We start from the raw sequence: 27,358 nt of genomic DNA, 5'->3' as shown, positions 1-27,358 counted from the left end.
AGAGCATTGGATGGTTTTAAATACTTTCCATACCAAGAAAAACAAACCCACACTCAAAACCATTTATTTCATCTCTATTGTCTCCACGCAGATCAGATCAATACAGATGAATGGGAAAATGCACAAGAGTAGCTGAAAAAATAGAGCTAGAAAATAGGATTCTTTCTGCATTTCCAAAAGTGACAAATGTAGTGGAGTGGCTAACAACCTCCCTCCCACAGCATGCAGTGGAGCAGCTAATCATCGCTCTTCAAGGCCCTGTGCTGCCCCTGTGGGTGCAGCTTCTCAGGAACTGCAGACTCAGTCCAGGCTTGGGCTGCCAGCCAAAAGACACAGCTCCGTGATTAATGCTTCAGTGTCACCCACTGCACATTCCTGAACACTGAGCAGAATCCCTGCTGTGGTTTACATTCTTAGCCAAACCCAGCACTGATGCAATAGCACCAAGGCCCAGGCACTAAGCCCTGCAATGCACTAGGCCCTCAACTTAAAAAATGCCAACCTGATTTTCACCTAACACAAACTCTTGGGAACTACTGGGCGTACATTGCTTCTTCCAGGCTCCCACATCAGAGGTTTTGTAGCTCCTACCCCCAGGTAAACTAGCCACACTGTGGTGGAATTGGTATCTTGTCGCCTCTGAGTACTTTAGGGCTAGGGGTCATCTCTGATGCCTGAAAAGAAGAGAGTGAATGCTTGATTGGAGCTCACAGCAGCTGGATGATATAGGAAGCAGCTGTCATGGGAAGGCAACTTTCCAGGGGAAACAGAGCATTGTACTGAAACAGCCTCCCTCATGGCTCCAACAGGTCTAGCTGGTAATGTAGGGACAGGTAAGGAAAGCTGCAGGGATTTTAGTCACTGGCCCTTCTGCAGAGAATGTTGCAAGCAGAAGCTCTCAGGCTATCACATGGAAATAGTCAAAATTTTCAGAGCTCTAAAGGAAATGAGGACAACCTGCTCTAGGCCGCGCTTCTGGCTTGTTACTGCCTAAGCAACCTGGCCACTCACTGGAGCTCTAAATGTCCTGAACAGCAGCGGGAGCCAGCCTTTTTCAAAAAGGCCCTAGCTACACAAGAAAGCTGTATTTATTTAACAAAAGCAATTTAGAGCCAGATTTAGTTAAACTGATGCAACCCCTGGTTAATGGCAGAGCTTATTTGTATCCTATGTGATGTCTGATGGAATAGGAAGGATTCAGAACACCTTGTTGTGGACTCTTATTTTGTGCCTCACACAAGGAGGTAGCATTAAATTAACTACATTGGTTCTAAACAGATTTAATTCAAATCGGTACAATTTTCTTCTATAGGTAAGGCCTAAGCAATTGTGCATATGTTTAGGGAGTTCTGACATTCCAGAGGAGGTGGGGTTGTCAGAGTTGGTAATCCCCGTCAGCCAAAACCAAGAATTTTTAGGTTTAGTTTTACTAGTCGGTTAAACTGCCATCAAATGGGATCCCAGACACCACATGACTTAAACTCAAGGGCACAGTCACACTCAGATTCCTTCTCCCAGCTTTGCAGCCACAGTAATTTCAGACTCACTTTTCATCCTTCTCACCAGCAGGTTCCCCTTTCCAGTGTTTCTCAACCTTTTTGTTACCAGGGACTGGCTTGCTGCCTTCCTAAACTGTGTCAGGGAGATCTCATGGACTGGTCCTTGAGAAACACTGCCCCTCGCCATCTCTTTCACACACGCATGATGTTTTCTTCTCTACTCTGCCCTTTCTCTATATACAGTCAGCGTTTTCTCTCTCCTCCATTCCTCCTCTGGTGGCGGCCGGAGTCCAAGCCCTGCTCACTCTCCACCTGCTGATGAGAGGCCTTAGGAGGGGGGCAGTGACTGAGCAGGTTTCCCCCAGATACAGGTGAGTTGATGACCTGGGATGACAGGAAACATTTGCTGACCATTTCTCAAATATGCACCTAGGCTGATTGAACAGGGGAGGGGATAGGTTCTCTAAACAGAGGAGTTAAGGTTAAAGGCAGAAGCTTTCAGGCTAAGCTATATAACCTCCTGTTCCAACCTGCCTCAAGTATTAGGCCTGATTTCAAAGCTAAGGCAGAGGAACTCAGAGAGGCAGACTGTCCAGGCTGACACCTTCCCTTTTTTCTACTGATAAATGAGGGCTGAGTGGGAAGGGGCCTTCTCACGTCTATCTAACTATGTGGTTTTGATAGTACCTTTGCTCCTGCTAGGTAGGCTGCACTGGGGAATGTTGGTGGTTTGCTGCTGCTTTGGAGAATTGTTTTCTCTCTGGGCCTGGACTAGCAGGTAAATCCTTCTTTGCCAGATAAAGGGATCTTGTCCTATTCACTCAGCAGCTTAAGATGTGCAGTTCCAACACTTGTTCTTACTCCAGGGTGAGACACAGTCTGTTCTTGGAACAGGTTCTCGGTTCATTTCTGCTCGTCAAAAGCTTTCACTCCATAAAACACCAACATTGGAAGCCCTGGTTTGTGGGATTTTAACAGAGCAGGGATAGAAGAGCCAGGGAACGGAGTCCAGCATCCCCAATGACTCCCTCTTTTTCTCACCTGCCTCTCTCACTAGCAGCTGGACCCACAAGCGCACACACAGGAAGTTACATTAGTGTTCCTTATTGCTTTGTAACAGCTCAAAGTCAATGCAGCTCTGGGAGGCAGCATGAGGTCGTCTGAGTGGAGGTCATTCTGTAGTGAGTGAGAGCAGCACCATGACTGTAATGCCTGTGCACAGGAGAAGGACCTGCTGCAGGGAGTTCCTGGGGAAGAAACGAGAGAGAGTCAGAATGGGCCAGGAACCAGTCCCAATCTGCACAAGTACAGGGACTCAGGAGTCCAATCTCATATGCCAGAGATGGGCAAACTGTGGCCCATGGGACCATCCTGCCCGGCCCTTGAGCTCCCGGCCCATTCCCTGCTGTGGCCCCTCCCCCGCAGCCTCAGCTCACCATGCTGCTAGCGCTGTGGGCGGCTGGGCTGCGAGCTCCTGGCAGGCAGCACAGCAGTGTGGCTGGCTCTGACCAGGCGGCACGGCTGCCAGTCCTGGTGCTCTGAGAGGCATGGTAAGGGGGCGGGGAGAGGGTTGGGTCAGAGGGTGGTTGGTTAGGCACGGGAGTCCCGGGGAGCCTGTCTGGGGGCAGGGGTGTGGATAGGGGTTGGGGCAGTCAGGGGGGGTTGGATAGGGGGTGGGTCCCAGGGGAAGCAATTAGGGGCGGGAAGGTTCCGGGAGGGGGCGGTCATGGGACAAGGAGCAGGGGGGTTGGATGGGTCGGGGGTTCTAAGGGGGCAGGCGGGGGCAGGAAGTGGGAGGGGACCAGGCTGTTTGGCGAGGCACATCCTTCCCTACCCGGCCCTCCATTCAGTTTCAGAACCCCAATGTGGCCCTCAGGCAAAAAAAAGTTTGACCCCCACTGTCTTATGCACTCTGTCCCTCTAGAATGGTCACGGACCGGGGCTGTTGTCTGAGTGAGGACATGCACATGGGCAAGGGAGCCACCTCCAGGAGTAGGAAAGATATTCACAACACTTCCTTCTGTGTGGCAGAGAGAGGTCTGAGAAACCACTCTAACAGGAGACAAGGCTGGCTACTCGAAGCGGTAAGGATATAGTGATCATTCTATGGAAGATGGGTACTACGAATGACAGTAGTGAATGGAGATTTGGGGTTTGTCACCGAACAGCAGCAGCACAAAAGACTATATTTTGGGAAAACAAATGTTGGGAAATTAATAACTCTAGGGAGCAGAGTGCAATGGGAAGAATTAAAAATCCATCATAATGGAACGTGACTGAGAAATCTTAAGTCACAATAACCTGCTAATCCTCTGAAAGAGAATGGTCCCTAGATCCCTGAAGTGGCAAACTCTCAAAGATCAGAGGGTTAAAAAATAATTGGAAGTGACACTGGCTTTGCTGGGAGCTGAATGCATTCATGTCAACAGATGAATTCCATCAGTATTCAGTATCAAATTGGCATTGATTGCTTGTTTTATACCCCCCCATGTCAATTCAGCAAAGCACCGAATTAGGGATGGGGGAAGGAGTAGATACCCTGAGGACAGCGTTAGGTCAGGCGCTTGGCTAAACAGCCTAGACTGAATCTGTTCTATCTAACATGCTCAGGAGCCAGCACATTATATTAGAGATAGCTTTTGGCCGAAGCCTGAGTACCTGGCACAGCATAGCAGACTCTGCTAGATACCATCTCACCTCTCACGGGATTTGGGGAGAAAGTGCTCACCTGCTCCCAGGAACAGAGGCTTTACCACCATGTTCTCTCCCACCACCACAGCAGAAATGCCATACCAGCATACTAATAACCACGATGGAGCCACTTACCAGGGATTCTTCTCCTCTAGGAGGTCAGGCACAACGTTTACCAAGGCAATGTACAGGAATCCCCCGGAGGTGAATGGCAGAATCCAAGCTATGGTTTCCCCTGCACATGCAGTGAAAATCACCATTAGTAATGAGAAGGGATACAGGAGAACAGACAGAGGAAAGTAGGCACACAAGCAGACACATTCCTCAATGCAGCCCCAGTGAGCCTTACCTGTCCCTTTAGGCGACTGAGAACAGATTGCGAAGCAGGTTCCTAGAATTCCCCCCAGAGCTGTGGAAAGCTGCATCTTGGCTGCACTCCAGCGGTCAAACCCAGCCCGGAGCAGGATGGCGAAATCTCCTACCTATGGGAAATCAGAGTCAGTGGTTATCGATCCTAACTCTCCTGAACACAGAGACCAGCATTAACAAAGGAGATAGCACGACTAGGAACATGATGGGTGAACACCAACACTCGGCAGGGAGCAGATCCTCCAAGGAAAGGGAAGAATGATGCAGAGCAGAGGTAACCCCGCCAGCCCTCTTCCTGCACACAGAGCACTGCTGTTCTGCTTCAGACCAGGTCCTAACTTCCCAGCTGCCCTGGCAGCAGGCTGCAGACCCTTCTCACCTCATGTGGGATTTCGTGCAGTAGGATTGCCATAGTGGTTAGGAGCCCAACCTGCAGAAGATGGGAAAAGTCTATTAGGAAATGGTCTCAAAGCTCAGTGATGCAGAGACTACAGCCCTCCCACCCCTGGAGTGAATGGACTCTGGCTGCCCTGTGTAAAGTGCTCACTATAGAGCAGGGGTAGGCAACCTATGGCACGTGTGCCAAAGGCAGCACGCGAGCGGATTTTCAGTGGCTCTCACACTGCCCGGGTCCTGGCCACGGGTCCGAGGGCTCTGCATTTTAAATGAAGCTTCTTAAACATTTTAAAAACCTTATTTACATACAACAATAATTTAGTTATATATTACAGACTTATAGAAAGAGACCTTCTAAAAACATTAAAATGTAGTACTGGCACGCGAAACCTTAAATTCGAGTGAATAAATGAAGACTCGACACACCACTTCTGAAAGGTTGCCAACCCCTGCTATAGAGACATATGAGATAACTACCTGGCCCATGCATGCCTAGTGCAGGGCCAAGGGTCTCCCAGATCTGAAACATTAGAGCCAGAAAAGTTATGTCCCAAGCAGGGCTGCTCCCTGTTGTTTTCTCCAGCACAACACTATCTTGGCAGCTACCCCTTGGGGAAGGGATCCCCAAGTCCTTTACTTGGCAGGCAGGCACACACTACAGCTGAGAGAAGGGTTCCCCCTGATCTCCAGTTTGGCAGGTGGGTGCAGCACAAACCTTACCTTTCTGCTAACCAGGAAGCTGGCTGCCACCGCCAGGCCATGTGTGAAGTTATCAATGGTATTGGCCAACAGGTTAAGGTATCCACTGATCTGCAGAGGGAAGTCAGAGGCATTCATGAGTGAGGGAATTTGATGAGGTTCAGGGTAGGGGGAAGCATCAGGTACAGCCAACGAGCAATTACCTACTCTAAGAGCAGGTGAATCATGGTGGGGCAGGGCTGGTCAATGGCTTAAACCCCATGTCTGTGCTTCAGACAGGACACTGTATTGCCACATTCAGCTTTAGTGCAGACAGAGGGAGCCTTAGGGTTGAGAATTCCAGTTTAGTGGGGAAGGGGAAGAGAGGTACAAGCCTAGAAAGAGCTCTAAAGACAGGGAGAGAAGAAAGAAGAGAAAGAAGCTTACTAGAGAAAGGGAAGAGCAGGAAGGCAGTCTGGAGGAATAAATCCAATTGTAAAGCAACAACAGATTTCAGATGGTGCCCACAAATTTGCATAAGTGACTGGGTTCTAATATAAATAGAGTCTGTTTTCTAGTCAATTGCATAGTTTAATATACAACTTGTCAAATGTCTCCCATGCAAGACATGGGAGGTACAAAGCAGCAGAGCTAATGCTGCTGGTGGAAGCTGAAATTTACTTTTTGTGGCTTAAAAACTTTAACTATTGCATTAAATATTAAAAACATTAAAAACAAGAATTTTGCAGATTTTTTTCTTAAAGAACAAGAAACCAATCAAAGGAAAGTGCTAACAGCCCCTAAAGAAGTCAATTTCAATTCTGATGGACCTACTTTAAGGTTGGCTGCCGCCTATTGACATATACTGATAAACACTTCTGAACAACTACAAGCAAGTGCCCACCTGCTGCCCCCACACTGGCTTGTCTCCATCTCTTTTTTAGGGTTTTCTATAGTGCCCACCACTATAGTATTTAAGTTCTGCACAAATTAATTCGATTTACATAGCAATGTCTCTAGTGGACTTCATGGAGTCTTCTGCGCTTTTGTGGTTCTAGGAAACCACTTAAGGCATCTCAATCTCGCTAGTGGGAAAACGTTATCACAGGAAAGGCATGCGCGAAGGTGATCAGGCTCTAGATTAGTCTAAATCTTTTGGAAGCTCATTCCATAGCTGAACCCACTTGACTGAGCACTATCTCTTGCTCTCATGTACTTTGAGTTGTATAATCCTAAAGGAGTACGGTTGCCTTGGTGGGTCATGGATGGAGATGCAGTCACTGGTGTAGATGGGATCTGATCCATTGCTGGCTTTGAAGATCAGGACCAAGGCCTTGAATTGGCAATGGAGGCAGATTAAGAGTTAGAAGAAGGACAGGAGCATGAGGTGATGGTGGCCCAGCCTGTTGAGTCTGACAGCTAAATTATGCATAAAACAGGGCCTCTGCATTACTTCTGCCTTCAAGACCAGACACAGAGTTAATGGTAATACACTTTGGAGGAGACTGATCACTATGTGGATTGCTGCGTCCAAATCCTTGCCCAAGGAAAAGGCAATGTCTTCTAACAAGCTGAAGAAGGCATGAGGCATTTATGGTCACTGAAAAAAGAAAAGGAGGACTTGTGCCACCTTAGAGACGGACAAATTTATTTGAGCATAAGCTTTTGTGAGCTACAGCTCACTTCACTGGATACATTCAGTGGAAAATACAGTAGGGAGATTTATAAACACAGAGAACATGAAACAATGGGTGTTACCATACACACTATAATGAGAGTGATCAGGTAAGGTGAGCTATTACCAGCAGGAGAGCGGGGGGAAAAAAACCTTTTGTAGTGACAATCAAGGTGGGCCATTTCCAGCAGTTGACAAGAATGTTTGAGAAATGGGGGGGTGGGGGGAGGGGGGGAATAAACATGGGGAAATAGTTTTACTTTGTGTAATGACACATCCACTCCCAGTCTTTATTCAAGCCTAAGTTAATTGTATCCAGTTTGCCAATTAATTCCAATTCAGCAGTCTCTTGGAGTCTGTTTTTGAAGTTTTTTTGTTGAAGAATTGCCATTTTTAGGTCCATAAATCGAGTGACCAAAGAGATTGAAGTGTTCTCCGACTGTTGTTTGAATGTTCTAATTCTTGACGTCTGATTTGTGTCCATTTATTCTTTTATGTAGAGACTATCCAGTTTGACCAATGTACATGGCAGAGGGGCATTGCTGGCACATGATGGCATATATCGCATTGGTAGATGTGCAGGTGAACGAGCCTCTGATAGTGTGGCTGATGTGATTAGGCCCTATGATGGTGTCCCCTGAATAGATATGTGGATACAGTTGGTAACGGGCTTTGTTGCAAGGATAGGTTCCTGGGTTTGTGGTTCTGTTGTGTGGTGTGTGGTTGCTGGTGAGTATTTGCTTCATGTTGGGGGGCTGTCTGTAAGCAAGGACTGGCCTGCCTCCCAAGATCTGTGAGAGTGATGGGTCGTCCTTCAGGATAGGTTGTAGATCCTTGATGATGCGTTGGACAGGTTTTAGTTGGGGGCTGAAGGTGATGGCTAGTGGCATTCTGTTATTTTCTTTGTTGGGCCTGTCCTGTAGTAGGTAACTTCTGTGTACTCTTCTGGCTCTGTCAATCCGTTTCTTCACTTCAGCAGGTGGGTACTGTAGTTCTAAGAACACTTGATAGAGATCTTGTAGGTGTTTGTCTCTGTCTGAGGGGTTGGAGCAAATGTGGTTATATCATAGAGCTGAAGTTACTTGTACATCCAGCGTTACTGATGAATCAAGCAAATCCCTGAGGCTTTATGCCACCTTGACAGGAATGGGGTGAAGATGCCTTTGATGAAAGGAAAAGCCAGTGACCCAGTTAATTCTTCAGAACATTGCCCCTATTGACCAGCTTCACTTCAGTCTCCCTGGATTGAATTTCAATCTGCTGCTCTCCTGTTGCCCTTGGGACACCCCTGTGATAGCACTGGCTGTGTGTGTAGAATATTAGATATGTAGCTGAGTACTGTTAGTTAGCAGTCTACCCATGGTGTCTCACTACCTCTCCAAGTGAGCTTATGTACATATTTAAGAAGAGAGGGAACAAGATAGATCCCTGAAGAAATCTGTAGGTGAAGACTCTTTTGAGAAGAGGAACAGATTCCTATCACCACTGTCTGGGTCCTGTAGAGGTGGGCTATCTACTTCAGCTGTATCATATAAGCAGGTCAACAGTAACTTATGGTCAACTGTGTTGAATGTTAGAGATAACAAGCAGTATGAACACTGAGATATGACCTCTCTCCTTTGCTAAGAGGTTGCCCATCAGTGCTACGAGGAGTGTCTGTACTGTGTCCTGATCTGAAGTCTGGTTGTGAAACATCAAGGATATTCACAGATGTCACACGCTGGAGTTCGGCAGTTATTTTTGGTTTGAACAATTTTGCTAGGAACGGGAGGTCAAGTGGTTTTCTGCATTTAGTGCTGGCTTTTTGAGGATCAAGCAAACAACTTTGCTTGTCAAAAGGACTGGCACATTTACTTCTCTGAAAGAGACATTGAGCAGACATTTCTGCTAGCATTGGGCAAAGTTACTGTTCTTTGACTCTCATCAACCAAGATGGGCACATATCTGATTTGCAGGTGGTGGTTTGGATATTTCCCAGGGCTTTTCAAGCCTCAACATGTGTGCGACTGGGAAGACTTCCATGGGGGGAGCAAGTGGTTAGTGTCACCTGTTCTCGGGTAGTGTTTTCTGCAACGAGGAAGTTTGTTTCTCCAAGTAAAAATTATTTAGAGACATTTTCTACTACTCATGCTCAGTATGTCTTTTCAAATATTCAGAACTTTGAGCAGTACATATATGAACTAAGTGTGAGAATAAGGGGTAGGAAGTTAATAATGAGGCCTAATTACCAGCCAGGTTTAAAAGTTCTGCTGTTGAATTTTCAGTAAAAGTGGAACACACAAATTTCAAAGCTAGCTGAAGTGATTTTGCTCAAACTTATAAAAAAAAAAAAAAAAAAACCCCGAAACACCTATTTGGGCAGAGATCAAGCCTGGAAAAATTTTAGCTCAGAAGATGAATGTTTTAGAAAATGATGAGCATGTGAAAACAGGGTTAAAACGGATTGTTTTTGCATGTTAACTGTAACCAAACATAACAAGAAAATAAAAGTAATTATGGGAGAAAAGCAGAATCAACCCCCACGAACTACCTGGGAAAGAAAATAGAAACACAGACTAGAAAAATCTGCGCGGGGGGGTGGGAGAGAGAGGAAAAATCACAGATGCCAAGAAGAGAGTGTAAAAAAAGAAAAAGCCAACAGGCAAAAGCAAGTTCCATATGTGCATTACTGTAACAGGTGGATGCAGCAGTGTCTCGAGAATCATGAATGCAAATCACTTTCTGTTCTCATCCCATTTTCAGTCATGGATAACTGTCTGAAGTTTTTTCTCCTTTTCAAGCCAATATTTTCCAGGATTGGGCTTTGCCCAAAGGGGAGTGGTAATTATTCATTTAAGTTTAAGCAAAACAAAAGAAAACAAAAAAACACAACACTTTCTCAGCAAATACGAACAGAGAAAACAAATCCACTTCCCATGATTAAAACATGGCCACTTTTTCTTGTCAATGGCTCGGGTGAAAACTGTCATTGAAGAGAAGTGAAGCCAGGGTTTTCTGAAGAAACTTTGTTTTGATTTGACAGTTATGAGCCTGTGACACTTACGTCCGGAGACTGCACCACAGGATATTCTCTAAGCTCATGAAGAGCGCAGCTGGAGAAAGACTATCAGCTCATGGTAGTTCTCTTGTACCTAGGCACTGGAACATATTGCTGCAGATCAGTAGCAGCCCCTGGGCCTGATAAGGAGAGGAGGGATGTGTTCCTAAGACTTTTTCATGAGCAAAGCTATTGAGGAAGGCATCCTGCACATCTTAGGGTTCCCCTCCTGTGCATGTTATACTCTTGGCCAGGGTAAAGGACCTTCCCCATCTACATAGCTTCTAAGGTGGAAGAGGTTGTATAGGCAGTGGTTAGATAAAGTGTTACAGTTCTGATTTAAATGCATTACTGCCAATTTGTTGTGGCCTACAGAGCTTTGGAGTCCTGAAGAGTCAAATCTCCCTTTTATGGTACTTTCCCCATTTTGGCCAGTATTTTCTTCAAAAAACAACTCGTATAAAACCACCACAGGAACTCCATACAAAAAAGTCTCACAAGGAGAACATTAAAATCATATGATTTAGAAGTCAGGAAACACCACAATTAAGGTTGCACATATAGCATTAACTGCCCCCTTATGCATACTCATTACTACAACAAGGACTTTCATAATATGACCACAGACTCTCTCAAAACCAATACACACAGATTTTAAGGCCAGAAGGGACTATTACGACCATCTCATCTGTAACACATGACAAAGAATCTTTCCTGATAATTTGTGTGTCAAACCCACACTTTATGTTTGAGCTATAGAATATCTTTTAGAAAGACATCCAGTCTTGATTTAAAGACTGCAAGTGGTAGAGAATCTACCTCATCCTTAAGTAAGTTGTTCCAATGGTTAATTAACCTCATTAAAAATTATGCCTTATTTCTAATCCTAAATTGTCTAGTTTTAGTTTCCAAGCATCAGATTGCGTTATGCCTCATTTGGCTAGATTAAAAAGCCATCCACTAACAGAAATCTCTTCATCATGTAGGTACTGACAGATCATGATCAAGTAATCTATTAACCTCCTCTGAGATTAAATGTCTTTAGTCTCTCACTGTAAGACATATTTTTCAGATCTCATATAATTCCTGTAGCTCTTTTATGAACCCTGTCCAATTTTTCAGTCTTCTTTTTGAAGTCTGGGCACCAGAACTGGACACAGTATTTCAGTTATGGTCTCACTAATGCTGTATACAGAGGTAATACCACCTCCCTATTCCTACTAGATATTCCCCCGCTTATAGATCCAAGGACTGTGTTCACCCTCTTAACAGCACCACAACAGAAGCTAATTTTTAATTTATTATCTACCATGGCCCTTGAGTACTGCTTTCTATAATACAGTCCCCCATCTATTAAGTGTGACCCCTCACTCTTTGTTCCTAGATGTACGACCTTGCATTTGGCTGTTCAAATAAGCCCACCTTACTTAGTGATGCAGGTTGATCTGTATAACTAAATTATCCTCATAATTATTTACCGCTCCACCAATTTGTGTCATCTGCAAATTTACTAGCAATGATTTTATGTTTTCTTTCAGATAATTGATACAAATATTAAACAATGAGCTGAGAATAGATCCCTGATGGACTGTACTTCCACTGGATGATAATTCCCCATTTACAATTACGTTTTATGATCAATCAGTTAAACTGTTTTAATCCATATAATATGGGCTACATTAATTTTGTATATTGCTAATTTTATCAGAATGCCATTTGGGACTAGTCAAATACCTTACAGAAGAACACTATATCGACACAGTTACTTTTATAAATAAAACTTGTGATATAATCAAACATTACATCAAGTTTTGCTGACAAGACCTAGTTTCCATAAAACCAAGTTGGCTGGTACTAACTATGCTACCATCTTTTAAGTTTTTACTGATTATGTTTCACATCAGCCTTTCTATGATTTTGCATGGGATTGATACCAAGCTAATCAACCTGTAGATATCCGGGTCATCCCATTTCCTTTAAAATATTGGCACATCATCATACAATTTTTCTTCACCTTTAGACACACTGAAGTAGTATCTTCCAACCTGTGCACACACCAGAGCATGTGAAAGTCACGAACATGAAAAGTACTTAGTAAACTAGATTTACATAGCATCCTACATATTAAAGGATAACAAAGAGCAGCAAAATAAATTAAGAAATAGACAAAAGCAGAGATTTAAAATAAAAGGAAACAGAATTAAAAGAGGAAAGGGAAGAGTTTATAAGAAGCTTTTAACTGAGTGTAATTAAGTTGTGAACTAGCCAGCCCATGTAACCACATCTTATGGTTACCCTCTCACTTCCTTCTCTAAAGTTAGTCAAACATTTGTTGCATGTTGCCTTAAAAACTTAAACTGTAAGCTCTGAGGCAGATATGCTCTTTTACTGTTTGTACAGTGTCTAGCACAATGGGGTCCTGATCCTTGACTGGAGTCTATAGATGTGTATGTAACACAAATAATAAAAGAGTGAAAATTTTCTTTCATACGTAAACCATCAAAAGTCACTAAGCTAAGTTAGCTGTGTAGTTAATTGCCTCAGTCCCCAAATTGCTAAATTATTACAGTACAGATGTTAAGAAAAAAGAAATCAGCACATAAAAAGTGTATGTCAATAAAGAAACTAAAAATAACACAGGTATGAAAGAATGAAAATAATGAGAGGATAGTCAAAAAAACCCATGCTCTCAGACTATTATTTGAGACAGTCTGATGAGTTCACTGAAGATAGCACTGGGGTAACATATGCACAAGGAGCGTTATCGTTGTGAAGACAAAGGAACTGACTTTTCCTGACTTTTGAGAGTTTCCCTTTTCCATCCCTGATGTAACTGTGTACGGAATTTTTAGAAAGAGTTGTACAGTCTGCTCCTGGATGTTTCAGATATGGTTAAATTAAACAATTCACTCTTAAACTTTCAACATTTTTCTGTGAATGGCTCTGTCCACAATATACCAGACCAGGTTTTCAGCCACCCTCAATGCAGAAGCCCTGCACTACTCTGGCTGAATTTCAAACTTCTCCCTCCTCAACGCATAACGGCAATTTCACCTGGGAGCCGGTGTAGGACACTGCACTCCCTCCTTCTGCACTCTGGGTTCAGCTTGCTGATCATGTACCTTGATTCTTCGGTCCGGTGGGCGAGATGAGAGAGAGGAGCCATTACACTGAGCCATGTTTGTCTTTGCTCTTTGGACTTTGCCTGCTACTTTCTGCAGGGAGAAGCTGTTTCCATTTGGAGTCCCTCTGGAAGGTGCTGTGGAATTATTGCCCTGAATCAGAGAGAAACAACTGTTACCACTTCTAACCTCCAACAGTGAGTGTGACTAGAAGAGGGGCCTAGAAAGTCTCCCTTTATCCTTAATCCTTCCCTCCCTAAAGCCCAAACAGAATGTGTTTTTGGCCTCAAATCTAGTAACCACAGCCTTCAGAAATGGAATAGATTTCTGGGTGGCTTTATTCAAGTTTATGAAATGGGATTCATATATTTAAGTAGCTGAGCTAAAAATTGACATGCACTTGTGGAAGCAAGAAAGGAATCTGAAAGACATTATTTTAATGTCAAATCTCTCTGCTGGGGCTAGAAACACTCTAAACCCAATATAAATTCTTCAGGAGCAGTGAAGTTTGCTAAAGTGCACTGGACCAGGGATCAAAATAACAACATTTGGTCCTCAGTGTAAAGAATATAATGGGACTCTATAACAAGGCTGTATATCGTGGAATGGGGGACATCAGACCCCACAGTACCACATAATAAGGAGAAAGTTAGGAGACAGGATAGGTGTATCAGCTCCACACACTCACTTAGGTTTACGGGTCACATTTAGCTGTTCTTTGCAAACTCTTTTCAGTGCGTGGTCTCATTTTCTCTTACTTAGAAGGATGGGACTAACAAAAGCCCAGCACAGTTCAGATGCCGCCCAGAAAGTCTGTAGATTGCCAAGGGCTTGCCACTTTATGCTCCATTTGCATAGTTTTGGAGCTGACCTCTCATCCCTTTGTGAATGACCATTTGTCCCTTTGTTGCTAGGTGACTCCTGCCTCATCCACTATGTCACATAAAGAAGCCAATCACAAGACCCGTCCATTGTGACCAGCCCAATCCCATAGTCAAAGGGCCCAGAGTGGTGGTGAGGATAATTCCCACTACCCCAGGGAACCTCTTCTTCTCACCATGGTGGATTTAAATCAGTCACCAAGAGGAAAGCCTCAATTTAAATAATCTGTTTTAATCAATGTTTCCATTTGTACTTCAGTTATTTTCTAAAGAAAGGTGCATTTTCATTGGTTGACATAACCATTAAAACATGGTGATTTACAACTAAATAGAGCCTTTACACTAGATTTTTTTTGCTCGCTACGAGGGTATATTAGCTTAAATAAATGTGTGTAGTAACATAATATTTTCAGATTCTTATTCATTGTACATAATTAATATATTAGAAAATGGTGAACATATTTCTTATTTACTACTGTTGTGCCATATTTATAAAGCTTGACCTCAAACGTTATATGTTTTCCCCGATTCTTTCTTTATAGAAAAAAGCAGCTTTTAACTCAAAAAGTTTTTGATATATACTCTTGGATTCAGCATATTTATTTAAAATATTTTAAAGAAACTATAATAAGTTTAAGCCTTAACATATCATTCAGATTTCTTTTTAAACAGATTTATTTTTTCCTTTTAAAAATAAATCTGATTTAATTTAAAAAATCCAAAACCCAGGGGCAAGAAATGCCTGCCAAACCCACAGGGCAAAACCTTAGCTTGGAGATGAAAGGTCTCCTTTCCCAACTCCAGAAGAATGGAGCAAGTGCCCAGTCACATGTCTCCACCCAGCACTGCTGGCCTCCCAAACCACGCTTTGAGTTAAATCACAGCTCCAGGTTCCCCTGAGGAGCCTACCAGGAGGGGAGAGTAATAGGGTTTAGTGCATGTGTCAGGGTACTGCTGGAGAAGCCCTTAATCAGCTCCTGCCACTCCAGCTCCAATCAGGGAGAATGGATTTGCCTGGTAACTGACCACACTTGCCAGCCTCATTAGCAGGAGCTATAAGGCTGGAAGGAAATGAGAGAAAGTGGGGGCAGAAACTAAGAGAGGGAGGCCAGGCTCAGAGGAAGTAGGAGCCTTCAAGTCTGTTGCTGTCCAGGCCTGTGCTAGGCCAAGCAGTTGTAAAGCCTGTATATAGTTGGAAACTGGTGGTGGGAAACTGATCATGAATAAAGACGACGGATGTTCCACCAGACTGGAGTGTCCCTGATTCACGGAGGAGAGGGACCAAGGGGCTGAATCCAGAGGGGAGCAGTGTGTACCCTGTTACAGTGCAGTATTTGTATGGAAACTTTTCCCCTTTCATCACCCACTCACCGTGCTGGGCCATTCTTGCTTCTCACTCTCTAGGAACATCTTCTCCAGTACCAGGAAGGTCAGGAAGCCAATGATCACCCAGAGGCCAAGAAGCTGCTGCTGCTGCAAGCTCTGCCCACCTCCTAGAAAGCAAAAGAGATCTCTGTTTGCATTGTTGGAGTTCCTGAATGACAAGCCTCATCCCCAGTACAATGCAGCTTGTGACTGAGGGACTTGAGACAAGAATATAGGGCAGAAAGCATTTCCTTTAGTCCTATGAGAAGCACAGAACAGACAGACCCTGCAGAAAACCCCATTTGCTTCATCTACTCATCCTTGATCCAACCTAGGGCAAGGGAGAAACTAGGCTTCACATCTCCAATACTCCAGCAATGGAGGCTATCATGTCTCCTGAGTACTCTCAGGAGCCTTCTAAGCCCAGCTCCTAAGCCTCCCTTCCATAAATTACTGTGTAAAGGTGGGCAAGGCAGAAATCTCTTACCGGAGGCTACAAAGATGCTTGTATCAGCACAAATCCTGCATCTGAGCCTGTGTGAGTAGCACGTACAGACATGAAGGTTGTGCTTTGGGAAGCTGAGCCAAATACCGATCTTCCCCATCACACCACACCTGGGGAAGTTATTAGCCCAAGGCTACAACATGTTCCTTTCAATGAGGGCTGAGATTGTCAGATCCTTATCTGTTTGGCCTGACTGCAGGTGCAAAGACTGCTCCAGGAACAGGACAGGCAAAAGCATTAGAAATGTGACCCAGGCGGGGCATGCAAACCTGGAAGCTCAAGACAAGAGAAAAGACTAACAAGAGAAGTGAATAAGCTGCAGCAGAGACAGTGCAGTCACTGGGGGCCCAAGGCACCGGGCTCTGCTGATCCTGCCTGTGCAGTGAAGGTGGAAAGGACCAGGGGAGAAACAGAGCCTTGCAGAGGAATTCTGAATTTCTACCACTTAAGTGCCACATAGCAGATTATGAGAAATCCAGGCTGTTCCTCTATCTCCTACATTCTCAGGAAGGAATGGATTCCACAATTCCTTAGGCAGAGATCAGTGGGAATCCAGCCCTTGGTGGGAGATGACAAAAATCTGGCCCGCTGCAGCACTGTTCCCAGAAGAGTCAGGAAAAGTTTCTCTTCTTACTGAGCAGCTACCGCCTATAGCAGGGATCAGAAACCTTTGGCACATGGCCCACCAGGGTAAGCCCCCTAGCGGGCCGGGCTGATTTGTTTACCTGCCACGTCTGCACGTTCGGCCAATTGCAGCTCCCACTGGCCACGGTTCGCCACTCCAGGCCAACAGGTGCTGCAGGAAGTGGCGTGGGCCAAGGGGTGTGCTGGCCGCCGCTTCCCGCAGCCTCCATTGGCCTGAAATGGCGAACTGTTGCCAGTGGGAGCCGCGATCAGCTGAACCTGCAGGCACAGCAAGTAAACAAACAGGGCCGGCCCTGGTGGGCTACATGCCAAAGGTTGCCGATCCCTGGCCTATAGGGTTCAGCATCACTCCGCTTCTCATGACATTAGTGTGCCCATGTGCAAACCTAATTTATTACTTGTCTCCATGGGCCCTTTAGAAAACAGCTACCGGAAGGAGGCTATGCTAGTTGTGTCCCAAGCTTTATCCCAGGGCAGACCAGGGCCATCCCAGCCGTGGTGCTCAGTTTTCTGGCAGAGTTGGAACTCTGCCAGCTGCACCTTGCTTTCCTCCCCACCCAAGAACTCTAGGGATTGTCAATTTCTACCACTTCTCCTCAGGCACAGCCTAGGAGGTCAGCAGATTTGGGCTCTGTTGTACCAAGGTAGGGAATGGAGGGGGAGTGATTCACAGCGGCTCCAGGAGCAGCACCAGGAGAAAGGCAAAGGTTCCCTAGAGCCCATCAGGCACCTACACAGAGAGATGGAACATTAAGAAAAGCAGCATGGTGCAGATTCACAAGAAAGCATAGCAGCCAGTGCCTGGGGCTGGCTCTGGTGCTCAGGGCATTAGTACAGCGCCAGGTATTACCTGCAGTGGCGCTGCAGGTGTAGGCCCAAGCCTCAGGGAGGAGGTGCAGAAATACGTTCCCCAGAAGCCCACCAATTGCAAAACTCAACAGCTGCTTCAAACGATTGGATCCCACTGAAAAACAAACAAATGCCAATCACAGCCCAGACCACTCCTGACAAGTTGTGAGAGACACCCAAATCAGGAGGCCTTGCAGCTTGAACTACCAGGGAACACGAGGAGGGAAATGAACTGTGTGTGACACAGACCCCAGGGCACTTCATCGCCCTGAGCGAGCTGTGGGTGGTGTTGTGCCTCAGAACTCTGTGTCCTGGCAGTGAGGCTCAGAGCATGAACTGTACATTCAAGGGGCCTGGGTGACGGGAGTCTGTACTCCAGGGAAGTGGAGGAGGATGTGAGCATCCCCCCACCCCAGGATGCAAGTTAGAGGATGCTCCTTGTATGAGCTCTACACCTGAAGTCCCAGAACCCCACACTCAGCTAGGGGACTACTTGCCCCATTTTTAGGAATGGCACAAGTCACCCATCTTATAACAGGAGTGGACTGTGCCTGCATTTCAGGGCACCAGGAAGATCCCAGCTCCTGGGTTAGGCATACAAACATTGCCCCATTCAGTCACTGCCTATTGTGGGGGAGGGAGGGAGAAGACGACTGGCATCAGAAATAAAAAGCCAGAAAGAAGATTTACCTTCTGATTGCAGGGCAGCTCCTGTCTCAAGGGGAACTACCAGCAGGGGGAAGACTCCACTCAGCCCCACCATAACTGAGCCAATCAGAGAAAAGATCCAAGCATCCAGTCGTTCCCCACTGAACAAAGTTCCCCAGGACTCGGCCTCTTTCTCACACAGAGGACTGGGACCAGTGGTGGCCTTGCCCACTGGGAGCTCCTGGGCTTCACAGGGGACGCTGAGCAGAAACAAGGCAAGCGTCCCATGAAGCAGAAACCTTTGCCCTGTCATCGCTGAGCAGCTTCAGCCTGGCTGGCCAATCTCTGAAAGGAAGGAGGAAAAGCTGAGTTCTGAGAGAAAGTGCAAGGCCCCTAGCTCAACCCTCAGAGTCTGTGTCCCCTTCTGGAGGGGATCATGGCCTCAAACTCATATATCCTCTGTCTTTCAATTCCCTTCCTGGGTAGCTTGGTTCCCAAATATATTCCCCTTTGCACAGGGAACCCATATTTTTCTCTTCCTGTTTCTTCTTAGTTTCAGTTTCTCGGATTTGAGCAGTTGACTGGAGGACAGGGACATCCTCTATCATTTGACATGTGAAAATGCCTGTTTGGTCCCTCAGTCTCCGCCTGCCATGGGAAGGAGTCCAACCTCCTGCACCTCCCCTTAGCACTTGGTTTCTCCAGAGTCTCTGCTGCTCAAACTGCACCCCTAGACAAAGTTTCCTCCCTATAGGATACACTGTCCCAGGTGGGCTCCAACAAGGCCCTTGTATAATGGAGCTATAAAGATAAAAAGGTAATGAGGTGATTTTAGGGATATACTGGAGCAGAGGCTCTCTCTATACTTGGGGGCAGGGCTGGCATACTGCACTATCAGTGTTACTACACAAATGCAAATCCCCAATGGAGACATGCTAGAAGATTAGTGCAATAAGTGGCACTGAAGCAGTGTGTCTACTTTAGGGGTCTGCACATCAATGTACTGGAGCAAGTTTTTCTGGTCTAGAAAAGCTCTCAGACCCCTCAGTTGAGGCACTTTTCTTAAAATTATCTGCAGTTCACCTTTTAAAGGGGAGTAATTTTAGTACATCTGGGCCGCAGTAGCTATAATGAGAGGGACCAAAAGGCTTCACGTCCTGCTGGATCAAAGTCCTGCTCCAAGAACAAACTGCCTGCCAGTTGGATGAAAACTTCTCTGATCATAGCTGATCTCCAGATAGCAAACCTCTTGAGACTGAGAACCGTATTAATTTTCAGGGAGAAGTTCTCCTTCCAACTATCTCATAAATACTCTGAAAATCCCTGTTCTCCCTGACAAGGAGTGTCACTGGGAATCAGATTAGAGATTAGATTGTTCACTTGTTACAGGCATAAATGCCAGCACTTTGCCATGTGATGGGTGATGGAATTCCAGTCAGTGCCCTCAGCAATCACAATGAGGAGATTTATGCAACACAACTATCTCCAGCAGAATCAAAGGATTATAAACAACACATCTAAAATCCACAAACTCTGCTTAGTATCCTGAGGACAGACAAATTGTCAGGTCTTCACAGTCATCCCAGCGATCAGACACTGGCTAATGCTTGGGGTAAGTGTTAATGACAGGACTACAGAGAGAGGAAGTTGTGTCAGATGTGGTTCCCACCCCAGTTGCGTAGATGCAAACCTCCTGTTGTCAATGGAATGCATCTGGGACGCTTCCATGCCATCTGGCTTCCTTTACACAGTCTAGGTCTCTCTCAGCAACAGCCCTGCACAACAACTGTAAAACTAAGGGGCCTGGAGAACCCTCCCAAAAAGGGGAGAGTTCTGAAAGCTTTATGTAGGGAGAGTGGTCACTTTGGATAAGCTATTACCAGCAGGAGAGTGAGTTTGTGTGTGTGGTTTTTGGAGGGGGGGGGGTGAGAAAACCTGGATTTGTGCTGGAAATGGCCCACCTTGATTATCATACACATTGTAAAGAGAGTGGTCACTTTGGATGGGCTATTACCAGCAGGAGAGTGAGTTTGGGGGGGGGGCGGAGGGTGAGAAAACCTGGATTTGTGCTGGAAATGGCCCAACTTGATTATCATACACATTGTAAGGAAAGTCTGATGCAGTTTCCACGGCATGCATCCAATGAAGTGAGCTGTAGCTCACGAAAGCTCATGCTCAAATAAATTGGTTAGTCTCTAAGGTGCCACAAGTACTTCTTTTCTTATTGTAAGGAGAGTGATCACTTTAGATAAGCTATTACCAGCAGGAGAGTGGGGTGGGAGGAGGTATTGTTTCATGGTCTCTGTGTATATAATGTCTTCTGCAGTTTCCACAGTATGCATCCGACGAAAGCTTATGCTCAAATAAATTGGTTAGTCTCTAAGGTGCCACAAGTCCTCCTTTTCTTTTTGCGAATACAGACTAACATGGCTGTTACTCTGAAACCCTTAACCATCTAGTATCTGACTATGCATCCTCCCATTGCATGAGTACATAGTGGGCTGAAGGTTTCATACACATTAGGGCAGAAATAGCTAGAGGTTAGGGGAAGTATAGAGCACAATCTTCTCTCTACTAAACCAACTGCAAGGGAGTCTGCATTTACAGTATTTCCTGTTATAAACTGCCAGAGTGTTCAGCACCTTTTCCAGTCTGATTCTATGCTAATGGAAACTGGTGTCCTTAGTGGCAGGGTGAGAGCTTGGAAAATAATAGCTTCCTATACCAAGAGAGTAGCCATGCTGGGCAGACCCCAAGTAGCAGAGCTCTGGGCTGGCCCCAGTACTAAGCAGAAGGGCCTAAGCTAAGGCAAAGAACAATCCTAACAAAACAACTGCTTTCATCAAAGTTTGTGTTGTCTTGGATGAGGAACATTGGAATAGGCCCTAACCCCTTACATTCCCACTTCTGCTGTACAGTTGTTATCCTGTGGGTGTGCACTGTCACAATTTGAACCACAGCAGAAGATCAGGCTGGAAGAGAAGCTGCCACCACAGCTCATGTCACACAAGGGGAGGCCCTACTGGGTTGGAACCACCAAAATGAGGGTCCCGCATCTGCCCGAGACCAAATGGCAAATAAATTGGATACCTGAAGCTCCATTTAGCCTAAACAACAAAAATCCTGTTTAGAGACAGGAGTATGAGGGGAAAATAGCAAATCCCAAAAGCTCAAAGCATGGATCGCAGCTGACTGCGGATCTCTTAGCAGGATTTGCTCTAGAAAGAAGTCTAGGCAGATGACTAGGGAGACTAGAATTGCTTCTCCAGAAGAGATGTCAGTTGCTTAAGGGACAACAGAAGCAGAACCAGATTCTCTTACTTCCACTCATGTCAATTAACTGTCTGAGACTTAGGGTTTGTTCTTCTTAATAAAACCAGAGAAGGAAGTTATACATCCTCCCAGGTGAGTCAGAAGAGGCCCATGGCTCTCAAGTCCCTTTTCTGGTAGCACAGGCACCCCCGCATATTCCTCCAAGCTCCTTACATGGTGGCTGTTAGGAATTTATGACAAAGCAGTGAGGGATTGCACGCAACAATTGACCCATATCTACCTCCATGCCCAGAAAGATGCTTAGAGCAATCCCAGCATTTGTCAGTTTATAGTGCCTCAAGTCCCACTGCTTTACAGCTTGCTATTCATAGCTCCATAGTCTCCTTGATTCTGTATCCCACTGCTATAGACTTCTGAGCAGACAATGCCTGTGAAGTCTCTAAATGCACATTACCTACAGGGAAAGCCAGATTAAACAGTCATCTCAAATATACCACTAAAAGCAACGAAGTGGGCAGCCAGAACCCCACACTGCCTTAAGACCAAAGCGCTCAGGGGAATGGAGGAAGATATATCATGGTGTCATTAAAGTCACAGGTTCACATCACATTTCTGGTTTTGCGATTTTCCCCTATCATAGGCACTCAGCTACCACAGCAATGGGAGCCAGATAAACAATTAGAGAGACAGAGAGGATCTCAGATGCTCCAAGACAATGGGGCAGAATTTTAAAAGCACCAGGTGTACTGGGATTTAAAGCAGATCTGTATTGTTCCTGTGGAAAAGTGGATCATGGATTCAATATATGCAACAGACCCAAATGGTCAGGGCTTCATTTAAACACTTAATTTGAAAGACAGTAGCTCCAACAGCACAGCACCCCATCATACTGGGGTCAGGACCACCTTAAAGGAGAAAGTGCCCTTTACACAATCATAAGTACCACTCTCTGTAACACCAACATGTTCTGTGGAGGTCTCCTATCCAAGTACTGAAGAGGGTTAGCTCTGCTTAGCCCTTTCAATCACAGCTGTAGAGCATATGACTGAACTAGCTAAAAGTATTCCCAGCACAGGAATAACAGATGCCACAACAGAAAGTGAAAGATGAAAAGAGGGGTGGAAATTTTGCCATTCACTCACTCCTGGCAGTGGTGGGGTGTTGAATTCAAAGCATGAAAATGAATCACATTTCCCCTCCCAGTGTGCAAGCCTAGAGTCTGGCCTCCTCCCCAGGCACTTATACAGCAAGCAAAGTCTGCAGCAGTCTCTATGAAAATGCAAACAGAACCAGAAATGCAGATTCACACCAAGATAAAAATCTACTGCAAGTCAGAGAAAGGAAGAAGAGATAAAACCAAATATTTACACAAGATGCTCCTGAAACTGCCGGAGTCCCCTGCTGAAGCTGAAGAAGCCTTCTAGTTCTTTCTGCAAGCTGTTTTCAAGCAATGCACCTGGAAAGTTCATCCCAGACCTCCAAACAACTCTCAAGTGGTCTGTGCGTGGCAGTGAGTTCACTCTGCGCCTGCCTCCTCCCCCTCACAGCCAGTAGCTCTGCCCTTTCAGACAACGCGGCTTTAGCAGCTTTTTGGCACAAGCCCACGTTCCATCACGATGACACTTTAAATGTGCTTGGAAAGAACTTGTATAGTTATTTTCCCTGGAAGCCCATTGCCTGTTCATGGAGCCACAGTGGAACACTGCTCAGAACAGAAAAGTTATTTCACTAAAGAGGAAATGGAAACAGCAGCCAGCAAATTCTCCCAAAGCCTCATTCCATCAGCCCTGCAGTAACCTCCGGATTCCTACTGAAAACCCCAACACTTCTGACAAGGTTTACCAGGCTCTCCAATTTCCAGTTAATTGCCCCAGTGTTTGTTCTCTCTCAGGAGTTTACCTCTAAACCACATGCCATTTCTGAGAAGCCCAAAGCACTTCACAGTACTCTCCCTTTTCCTAGGATCTCTCACATAAGAATATCTTGCTCTATTCAGAACCGCATCTCTCTTTATGGAGTGCATCTCCTTCTGCAAAGCATACATACATGTGAACATCACAATACCCACAACTAAAAGCTGCATACATACAGCTAAGAAGGGTAGCAGGCTTAGGAACACAAGATATAACACAGAAAAGTCCAAGGTCCAGCAAATTCAGGATCTCATCTCTAACTGCAACCAATACTGGAATCTTCAGAGGAAAATGTGGTGAAACCACCCACAAAAACGCCTAACTGAACCATAGAGTAGCTTGAGGTGGGGGTATTTCTTCCTGACCTCACCCAGGCTAGCAATAAGCCTCATCCCCCAAAGGACAGGAAAATGTCTTCCCAAACCAACTTGGCAATCAACCTCACCCCCCAGGGATAGGTGTGATTTCTTCCTGACCCAACCCTGCAATCAGCCTCAGGCCCTGGAGCAAGAGTATTTTAGAGCCTTCATAACATTTATCTTAGAGCATAAACAGGCATCATCATGAGCTCGCCACTAGATTTTCTCCACCAGCTAACACATATTAAAAAAAAACCCTACAATATATTAGCTAATGTGTTCAAAATCAACTATAACTAGATTTTGAACACATTAGCTAATATATTCAGAACATAAGGCTCTAGATGGCATTCCTGAAGATACAATTTTTATCTAAAAGGAAGAGACATCTGTAGCAGTGGTTCCCAAACTGTGGTTCGTGAACCCCTGAGGGTTCACAAAATGTTACAGGGGGTTCTCAGGAAAAAATTCCCTAACGGCAGACAGAGCTGTCCATAGGGACCCCGAGCAGCATGGGGCCAGCAGCCCTTGGGGAGTTCCAAGAGCTAAGCATATCAAAGCAAGCATATCTATCACACTGAGGCGATTTAAACTTCAAGACTCCTTATATGAAATAGAAAGGGAGGTGGATATTTTTTGCTGTTTTTAAAATTAAATAGACTGCTAGTGTTGTTTTTAAATTATTATGAAGAAAAAGTTTAAGCTTTGTTGTAATGTGCACTGTTTGCCTGGACTGCTCAAGACCTGAATGCTTGTATAGGAGGAACTCTTTGGCTTCTTAAATACCGGAGTTGGCTTCACGCTGTTTCACATCTGATACTCCTTGATGAAACATAGAAGCCAGAGGCACCAGTACTGGGGGGCGACGAGGGTCACATGCCGCCCCCACGTCAGCACGACCACCCTCCCCAGGTCCCTCCCCTTTTTTTCTGGTGGCCCCTGCAGGCCCCCCACTTTTCCAGCAGTGCCCCCGCACCTCTTTTTCCTACTGGCACCTCTGATAGGAGCCTTGTCTTATAACAGGTTTAATCAAAACTGATACAAGCTACAAAAGTGAGATCTTGGAAGAGTGTTGCTGTTTTCATAATGTAATAAAAATACTGTAATGATACATAATAATTAATAAATAGTGTGTAATAAGCATGTCATAAAAACACATTTTATATTTCCAAGATCTGCTTTTATAATTTATGCTGAGGTAAGGGAGAATATCCCTGGAAATATTCATTTTTAGGACGGGGTTCACAAGACTTGACATTTTAGTGAAAGGGGTTCACGGGTTGTTAAAGTTTGGGAACCACTGATCTATAGCAATCTTACCATGAATGACTGAATTTGTCAGCACTGAATTTCATCTAAGTAATACACATCGGAAAGGATGATTTGATCAACTCATACAATTTACTAGGTTATAAATTAAATTTATAAATTATAAAAGCTCTCCGGGAAAAGAGCTGTGTTGTCACTATACACAGTGCAATGAAGTTCTCTAGGTGAATGCACAACAGCAGTGAAGAAAGCAAACAAGTTGATTGATAGTATGGTACTGAAAATCCTGCAAATGTTAGGTTTCAGAGTAACAGCCGTGTTAGTCTGTATTTGCAAAAAGAAAAGGAGTACTTGTGGCACCTTAGAGACTAACCAATTTATTTGAGCATGAGCTTTCATGAGCTACAGCTCACTTCCATTATTAAATGTGACAAAGGTAGTCACACTATAGATTAAGTTGTGTGATACCTTTGACTCTAAGACCTGTTTTCAGTTGTTTATAACTTTGCCAGATTTAAGCCATTTGAGCTGATTTATAGATCAGTGGTATACATTTCCTGTAATACTGTTTCACTCTCATCACCCTATCTCCAAAAGGATATAGCAGAAATAGACATGGAAGATGAAAATTATTAGAGCCAAAGACAGTTATTACTGTAAAAAGGAGATGAGTAAAAAGGATTCTTGAAAGAGGCATATAAAATATTGAATGGTGCAGTGAAGCAAGATCAGGTATGGCTGTGCTGTTCATTTCTCCTGTAACACGGGAACAAGATAACAGCCAATGAAATCCAAGGGCAGCAAATTTAAAACTGGAAAAAAGAAATATTTTTACACAACACCCAATTAGCCAGTGAAACTCACTGCCCCCGGACATCCGAGGCCAAGCGCTGGGCAGAGTGTAAAAGCGGGTTTAACGTTACTGCGGCCCAGGGGCACCTCCGCAGGCCCGTGGACAGGCGCGCAGCGCCGGAGACACCAGCCCTTGGGGCTGGGCACAAGTCAGGCTTAGGAAGCAACTTCTCCTGCAGCAGGCTCCCGTCGCTGCCCCTCAGGGGCTCCGGACACCAGATCAGCGGCCCGGGCTGGGCCGGGGCAGGTCCCGCGAGTCCCGCCAGTGCCAGGCGGCTGCCAGGAGCGAGCGGGCGCGGTCAGCCCAGCCGCGGGGGCCGCGCTGCACCGACAGTCCCTACCCGGGAGCTCGGTCTCTCGGCTCCGCGAGGACCATCACTATTGCCGGCTGGGCCCGGCCGCAGGGACCCGCCTCCCCTGGGTGGGGGCGCTGGGCATCGGCGCCGGCCCGGGCTCCAGGGGCGGGGGGAGCCCGGCGGAGCGCCGCGTCCCGCCGGCTCCCCACCGCGGGCGGCCACTTACCGTGCGGCGGCGCGCTCCGGGCTGCCCCTGCCATCCAGCCGCGGCGCCGCTCGGGACTCCCCGGCTGGCCCCTCAGCCCCGCCTCCCAGCACCAGCCACGTCGGCCCCATCCCTCTCGGAACCAGAGTCACTGCTCCCCCGGACAGAGCTCCGCGGCGCACACTTCCGGCCTCCCAGCAACGGGGAGCGCTGGGGCAACGGACGCTTCCCGTCACGTCTCCCTTGGGGGACAGCGGAGGCGAGCACACTTCCTTCCCGCTACACCCCCCACCCGCATAGGGGACAGGAACTCCGGTGAACTTCCGGTCGCAAGTTCTGGGGCAGATCGCGCCGGCGCAGAGCTATTTCGGTACGGCAAAAACTCGCGCAGGCGCAGAATGTTCTAACACAAGTGAGGCCACACTGCTGGGGGCTGGAGAGACTCCCAACAAACCGCCTGACTTCCCGCTGGAGCCCCGTGAGCGGCGCCCCCATGGCTGTCCCCTGCAGGGGAAGTTGCCCTTGTCCGGCCCTGATCACTGTTGTCTTGTCTTAGAGCTGCTGCGCTCAGAGACTCCCAGGGCTGGAGGAGGTGGTCAGAGTTCTCTGCCCTGAGGCTGACCCATCTCCAAGTGCCTCCCACCCCACTCTCAATTCTCTGCCACAGGCCACTTGCAGATGTCACCAACTGGCTGCCCAGTGCCTCCATCAGCTCATAAATAATGAGCCTACATGGCACTGCAGCCTACACTGAAGCTCCCAGGCCTCGCACAAACAACCTTTTCTGTACTTCAGACAACTAAATGCGGAAAAGAAGAACATACTTTATCT

The 27,358-nt window shown here is 46.0% G+C and overlaps 1 protein-coding gene across 3 annotated transcripts; it reads right to left on the bottom strand.

Moving 5' to 3' along the window:
* Nucleotides 1-1,035: 1,035 nt before the first annotated feature.
* On the bottom strand, nucleotides 1,036-26,710 carry SLC39A13 (solute carrier family 39 member 13). Of its 3 annotated transcripts, XR_012159417.1 has the most exons (11): nucleotides 26,549-26,710; nucleotides 18,403-18,705; nucleotides 17,714-17,827; nucleotides 15,720-15,841; nucleotides 13,468-13,620; nucleotides 5,676-5,765; nucleotides 4,939-4,989; nucleotides 4,540-4,672; nucleotides 4,326-4,425; nucleotides 2,541-2,746; nucleotides 1,036-1,883 (listed from the first exon to the last, which is right to left on the bottom strand). XR_012159417.1 is itself a non-coding variant. In XM_073348312.1 (10 exons), the coding sequence occupies exons 2-10, from the start codon at nucleotides 18,671-18,673 to the stop codon at nucleotides 2,671-2,673; spliced, it is 1,110 nt and encodes a 369-aa protein (XP_073204413.1). In that variant the 5' UTR covers nucleotides 18,674-18,705; nucleotides 26,549-26,710; the 3' UTR covers nucleotides 1,036-2,670. The 3 variants fall into 3 exon arrangements, 2 of the variants coding, with proteins under 2 accessions (XP_073204413.1, XP_073204414.1); XM_073348312.1 differs by having other exon boundaries at nucleotides 1,036-2,746; XM_073348313.1 differs by lacking the exon at nucleotides 26,549-26,710 and adding an exon at nucleotides 23,002-24,190 and having other exon boundaries at nucleotides 1,036-2,746.
* Between the last annotated feature and the right edge of the window lie 648 nt (nucleotides 26,711-27,358).

This window comes from Lepidochelys kempii, chromosome 6, assembly GCF_965140265.1.
Source record: "Lepidochelys kempii isolate rLepKem1 chromosome 6, rLepKem1.hap2, whole genome shotgun sequence".
In the NCBI taxonomy this organism is placed as follows: Eukaryota; Metazoa; Chordata; order Testudines; family Cheloniidae; genus Lepidochelys; species Lepidochelys kempii.
Note: the sequence above shows the minus strand (reverse complement) of the source record. Positions and strands in the feature narration are given on the sequence as shown.